The sequence below is a fragment of the Piliocolobus tephrosceles genome, chromosome 6 (assembly GCF_002776525.5).
Source record: "Piliocolobus tephrosceles isolate RC106 chromosome 6, ASM277652v3, whole genome shotgun sequence".
NCBI lineage: Eukaryota > Metazoa > Chordata > Mammalia > Primates > Cercopithecidae > Piliocolobus > Piliocolobus tephrosceles.
The window spans coordinates 82,227,379-82,234,164 of record NC_045439.1 but is presented as its reverse complement, the minus strand read 5'-3'; the positions used below and the strand labels follow the sequence as shown (position 1 = coordinate 82,234,164).

General features: G+C 43.2%; 1 protein-coding gene across 1 annotated transcript; it reads left to right on the top strand.

The window, feature by feature from the left end:
- Positions 1 to 330: 330 nt before the first annotated feature.
- C6H15orf48 (chromosome 6 C15orf48 homolog) lies at positions 331 to 3,240 on the top strand. Its single transcript, XM_023227190.2, has 5 exons — positions 331 to 463; positions 578 to 640; positions 807 to 892; positions 1,884 to 1,944; positions 2,739 to 3,240. Exons 2-5 carry the CDS (start codon positions 605 to 607, stop codon positions 2,805 to 2,807), a joined length of 252 nt encoding a protein of 83 aa, XP_023082958.1. The 5' UTR covers positions 331 to 463; positions 578 to 604; the 3' UTR covers positions 2,808 to 3,240.
- The last annotated feature ends 3,546 nt before the right edge of the window (positions 3,241 to 6,786 follow it).

The following is a 6,786-nucleotide window of genomic DNA, read 5'->3' as shown; positions in this document are numbered from 1 at the left end:
CCTCCCAAAGTGTTGGGATTACAGTCCTGAGCCACCGCGCCAGGCCCGGATCCCCTTTTAGAAGAGTTGGTTTTCCCTCAGGTCTTGGCTATCAGCGCTCCCCTCTTAGGGGTTCCACCTCCTACTCCCCAAACCTTCAAACTCCTCACAAGCGCCAGGGGTGGCCAAGAGCTACCGGGGTCGGCAGGTAAGGAAGACCGCGGCGAGCGGCAGGGGGCGCCAGCGCCCGCGTTCGGACGCTTCACGTCGGCCGCACAATGAACTGCAGGGGGCGCCCGGGAGCCGCGTGCCCAACGGGGAAAGCGAGTCAGCTCCCGCGCGCTCCCCGCCCCACGCGCGTGACCAGAGCCCGCTGGCCCGGCCCACCCGGGGCGGTTGTGGTTGCTATATATAAGGTGGGGAGGCCGCCGGCCCGTTCGGTTCTGGGCGTTACCATCGTCCGTGCGCACCGCCCCACGTCCAGGTGAGTCTGCCATCTGCGGAGACGCGGACGAGCCGGCCCGCGGTTGGCTCGCGGGGCGCGGTGAACGGTTTGGCGCCCACCAGGTGATCAGTACTTTGGCTTGTTAATTTCTAGATTTGGCAATTCTTCGCTGAAGTCATCATGACCTTTTTCCAACTCCTGATGAAAAGGAAGGAAGTAAGTTTTTAAAACAATTGAAAATCTTGACTAAAGTTTTAATTTTTAAAGATGAAAAGATGGCACAGATTTTGAAGAAAGTATAAGATAAATGTAGCTGTTTGGCTGTTTCAAACGTTTCATATTGAAATGTCCGAATGTGTCCCCTCCACCTGTTGTGTGTTAGCTCATTCCCTTGGTGCTGTTCACGAGTGTGGCGGCGGGTGGAGCCTCGTCTTTTGCTGTGTATTCTTTTTGGAAAACCGATGTGATGTGAGTAGGTCTCAATTTATAAAAACGTTTTTGGCAGTGTTTGGTTGACCTTTAGTTTATGAAATGTACGATAGAAGTTTCCTATTTTTTTCCCATGCATGAGAATGCTAAATTGTGAACTGGGAGTCAGGGTTAAAAAGCATCTTTTATCGGAGAACTCATGATATTGTCTACCAATGAGTCAGAAAATGAAAATTAGAAAAAAATTTAAAAAAGAAGAAAGACAAAATATTTAAAAACCCATGATATTAATCAAATTAGTTTATTTCTTGTGTTTATTCTTTTACCCATTGGCCCTCCTCCACTCACCGGCAGTGAAGTAAAGCTTCTTTTTTTTTTTTAAGTTTTGAAATTTAAAGTTCTTCAGTGGTTTTGGGAGATACATACATACAATAAAGCAATCATTTTAATTAAAATGTTAAAATTTAGCTTATTAGATTTTTACTAATGTGGTAGAATTGATAGATTCAGTTGTCTAGGATGAACCTAATCTCAACTTTGGGTAGAAGAAAGTAAAAACCAAAAACATGTATCCTGGAATATGAGGAAAAGATAAACTGGAAACTGATGGAGGCTGGAGAGGGCAGTCCTGTAATCGCTGGCAGAAGGGCCTAGAGCCCTGGAGTTCACCACCTGCAGAGTTCAACCTGCCCCTCCCACAAACTGAGATAAGAACATTATTGCATGTCCTTGGCTTGGCAGTTTTACTCCCACGGTTATTCGGTTTGTGGGATCTTTCCGCAATGTAGCCCCATCAAGAGAATACAGAGTACCACCTACCCTTTAGAGGAATTGATGCTTAATATTTGAGCCACACCTTCAAACTCCCTTAGAGAATTTCCCATCAATTTTAGTTACTACTGATGGTTCCTGATCATTAGTAGACAAATGCCTAAGTATGAGATTGTCCCTAGCACATTTATAAACCCAGTATCAGTGTTGGTTTAAATCCACATATTTTAATGTTTAATTGGCTTTCTACTAATTTTAGCCTTGATCGGAAAAGAAATCCAGAACCTTGGGAAACTGTGGACCCTACTATACCGCAAAAGGTATTGTTAAATTAAAAACAAATGATTTCCATTTTGCCCAAACTTTAACACCTTTGTCAGCAAAATAGATTTAGTACCTTACCCTTATTGTGTAACTTAGATCAATTGTGCCTTCATCGAGTAATTAAAATGAGGAAATTTTAAGAGCCTCCTCTAGGCCAGGAGCATTGTCCATCCACTTATGAGGAGCACATACACTTTTGGAACTTACAGCTCACATAATACATGGCAAACTTGAAAATCTGCATGCTGGCCAGGCACAGTGTCTCACACCTGTAGTGCCAACACTTTGGGAGGCCGAGGCGGGTGGATCACTTGAAGTCAGGAGTTCGAGCCCAGCTTGGCCAACATGGTAAAACCCCATCTTTACTAAAAATACGAAAATTAGCTGGGCATAGTGGCACGCACCTGTAAACCCAGCTCCTGTGCGAGAATTGCTTGAACCTGGGAGGCAGAAGCTGCAGTGAGTTTGTGCCACTCCACTCCAGCCTGGGCAACACAGCAAGACTCTGTCTTTTAAAAATCTGGATACTGGTAAGTGAAAGTAGGGCACATATGTTTGATCTTTCCCTGTGATTGCATGACACTTAGAAACCCAAGGGCTTTTTAAAAAGATGGGCTGATAGAAAAAAGCTCCCATTACTATTTTGTGCATGTTTTAGAGATGGAAAGAGGTAGGTACAAACACAATGGTGATGCTTTTTCTGAAGGAGAGTGTAGACAAATCCCAAAGAGGGACATGCAAATGAAAGTCAAATTTTTAACACAATTTTTTTTTCCTTTTTTCCCTTCAGCTTATAACAATCAACCAACAATGGAAGCCCATTGAAGAGTTGCAAAAGGTCCAAAGGGCGACCAAATGACCAGCCCTCGCCTCTTTTTTCCAAAGAGTACTCTATAAATCTAGTGGAAACATTTCTGCACAAACTAGATTCTGGACACCAGTGTGCGGAAATGCTTCTGCTGCATTTTTAGGGTTTGTCTACATTTTTTGGGCTCCAGATAAGGAATTAAAGGAGTGCAGCAATAACTGCATTGTCTAAAATTTTGTGCTTATTTTCTTGTAAATTTGAATGTTGCATATTGAAATTTTTGTTTATGACCTATGAATGTTTTTCTTAAAATTTATAAAGCTTTGTAAATTAGATCATCTGTAACAAAATGCGATTTGTGCAAGATTTCTCAAAGATTAGATATATATTTAAATGGAAGAGAAAATATTTTTATGGGAGAAAAATACATTTGAACCATTAAATTTCATCTTTTAAATAACATCCAGTACAGATTTCTGCGTAAGCTTTTTTCCCCCCAAGTTCATTCATTCACTAGTAGTTTATTGAGCACCTACTGTTTGCAGTATAGCTAACAAAGCCAAAATTTGGTGGGATATGAATAAAAGATGGTAAGTACAATGAGGAAAATGAAGTGAGGATGAGGTTGGAGACTCACATGAGGATTGATCTTGGAGGAAGTGCTGGGATTCTGGAGGTGGACTGGAATGCAAGGCATACTGAGATCTGCCCTAAAGATGCCAAGCCATACTGTGATGTTCCTGTGGGGGCTGGGGAGGGGAAGGTGGGGAACCTTGCCAGCACCCTTCAGAGTTTGGAGCCACTCTTCCCTCTGGCCAATGGTAACGTGAAGGCTAGAGATACACTCATATCCAACACGCCCCTGGGCTCCCCTGACTGTCTTTAAAAATGAAATAAGAAAGTTACTTTTCATTAACTTCTTTTAAAAATGGAGATATAATTCACATGCCATAGTATTCACCCATTTAAATTGCACAATTCAGTGGTTTTTAGCATATTCATAAAGTTGTGCAACCATCTCCATCTAATTCTAGAACGTTTTCCTCACCCCAGAAAGAGCTCTGTACCATTAGCAGTCATTTCCCTAGTCCCAATCCCTCTGCTCCCAGCCCCAGGGAAATACTAATAAACCGCCTCTACGGATTTGCCCATTCTAGACATCTCATGTAAATGGAATCATGTAATCTGTGACCTTTGGGTTTGGCTCCTTTAACTTGGTATAGTGTTTTCAAGAGTCATCCATGTTGTGCCATGTCTATATTCAGTGTTGCATTACTTTTTCTGACTACTGTTCCAATGTAAGGATATGCCATTTTTGCTTATCCATTGGTAAGTTGACAAACATTTGGGTTGTTTCTACTTTTTGGCTATTATGAATAATGCTGCTATGAACAGCCATGTACAAATTTTTGTGTGGCCATATATTTTCGGTTCTCCTAAGTAGGTACCTAAGTTCATTAACTTTTTTTTCTTTTATCTTTTTTTTTTTTTTTGGAGACAGGGTCTTGCTGTGTCACCCTGACTAGACAGGCTGGAGTGCAATGGCACCATCTCACAACCTCTACCTCCTGGGCTCAAGCAATTCTCGTGCCTCAGCCTCCCCAGTAGCTGGGATCACGGGCATGTACCACCACCACACCTGGCTAATTTTTGTATTTTTAGTAGAGGCAGGGTTTTGCCATGTTGGCCAGGCTGGTCTTGAACTCCTGACCTCAAGTGATCCACCCGCCTGATCACTTGAGGAAAGGAGTGATCCCTGTCCTCTCCATTGGATCATGGCTGACACCCCTATAACAAAAGACAGGTTAACAAGAAAAAGCATAACAAACTTACAGTTTTACTTGACATGGTAGCCTTCAGAATGAAGACCCAAAGATATAGGGAAAACTATTCATTTTCATGCTTATGTTCAATGAAAAGTCAATGTAGAAATATGATTGGACATGTAGAAATATGGACAAAAAGGGTATGGTCCTAATGCTATTAGAATAGACTTCATGGGGAAGCTCACCAAGGTCTGTTTGCAGCATTACCCCCTGCCAGGTGTCGGGGTAAGATCCCTCTGGAATGAGTGTCTTAATTTCTTTATGGCCAGCTGTTACATAGAAAGGTGGGGGAAATTTAAGAGCAATGTCTTTAGGTTTTATGGCTGGCTTTCAGGAAAACGGATTCTGGCTTCTATGACCCGCCTTGGAGAAGAGGAATTCTGGTTTCTATGGCTCACCTGGGGGAGAATCGGGCAACAGACAGGAGGACAGAGAAACTGCTTCTGCGGCCTTCATTTGGGGTATCATTTTTGGGTCTCCAGCGTTACCTTCACAGCAATAAAAAAATAACTAGGTCTTGCCAGGAACTTGGCAACTCTGAGAGGATTAAAGCAAGGCTGCTGCCAACTTCTATTGCTTCCTTATCACCTCAAGTCATCTCAGATGAAAGTCTCTGACAGTTGATCTCAAGGAATTACACGCAGCAATTGGGAAGCACATTTTTATTTGCTTAAGCCTCTAAAGTCGAATGTAATATCACTCGACTTTCATAAAGTCGAATGTAAATAAACATTTACAGCCTAGTGATAGTTGGTCAACTAAGAGAGCAAAGTATAGAGTGTTTTTCGAAGGATGACTGTGGCTTTCAACCTTAAAACACAAACCTGATTGAAATGTGGTGCGAAGATGGCAATGGGAGGTACTCTTCTGCAGGTTTGGGAGGGAGAGAGGTCAAAAGCAATGTTGATGCTTAAATTTCAAAAGATTTGGGTTTTGTTGTGTTCTTAGCATTTCCCTCAAATATTTTATTTTGAAATTTTTCAAATATGCAGAGAAGTTGAAAGATGGATACTCACACTTCTTATCAATTAACAGTTTGCCTCATTTGCTGTATCTCCCTGTATATGTATGCTTTTCAAAAAGCATACATAACTCGTTGAGGTCAAGTGCAGTGGCTCATGCCTATAATCCCAACACTTTGGGAGGCTAAACCAGGCAGATGGCTTGAGTCCAGGAGTTTGAGACCAGTGTGGGCAACATGGTGAAACCCCATCTCCACTAAAAATGCAAAAATGAGCCAGATGTGCTGGTGCACACCTGTGGTCCCAGCTCTTTGGAAAGCTGAGGTGGGAGGATCACCTGAGCCTGGGAAGTCAAGGCTGCAGTGAGCCTTGATCTTGTGCCACTACACTCCAGCCTGGGCAACCCAAGTAAGATCCTGTCTCAAAAAAAAAAAAAAAAGGACAAGTTACAGATATAAGGCTTTTGTCCCTAAAAATTGAAGCATGTACTCACTGCCTAAGATAAACGACTTTCTAGCTGACTAGAATACCATTATCATCCCTAAGAAAGCCAACATAGAAATGCAGGAGAGCCGGCGCGGTGGCTCATGCCTGTAATCCCAGCACTTTGGGAGGCTGAGGCGGGCAGATCACCTGAGGTCGAGAGTTCGAGACCAGCCTGACCAACATGGTGAAACCGCGTCTCTACCAAAAATACAAAAATTAGCTGGGCCTGGTGGTGCACGCCTGTAATCAGACAGGAGAATCGTTTGAACCCAGGAGGCGGAGGTTGCAGGAGCCAAGATCACACCATTGCCCTCCAGCCTGGGCAGCAGAGTGAGATTCCGTCTCAAAAATAATAAATAAATAATAATAATAAAAGAAATGCAGGAGAAAAAAGTGGAATGTGGGGAGGAGGGGATAAAGAAGAAAATGAGTTAGGCTTTGGAATTGTTTGCTGGAGAGCCATCTAGGTGCTACACCTGGAAACAGGTGAAAGAGGGGTAAAACCGGGGCATGGATGAGTTGGCCTACGGAGGGCTTCTAGAGCGAAATGAAGACTGTAAGAGGCAGGCAGAGAAAGAGGACCCGTCTATCATGGGGACTGAGGAGAGATGTGGTGTGGAGGAGCCCAGAGAGGAGGAAATGCTCTTCCCAGTCAGGAGCTTGCTGCTGTTTGCAGTGAAACCAAAGCCAAGAATCCTTTCAGTTTTGTGGTGTTGAGCTTTAAGCAAACATCTGGAATTCTCTTCTACATACAAA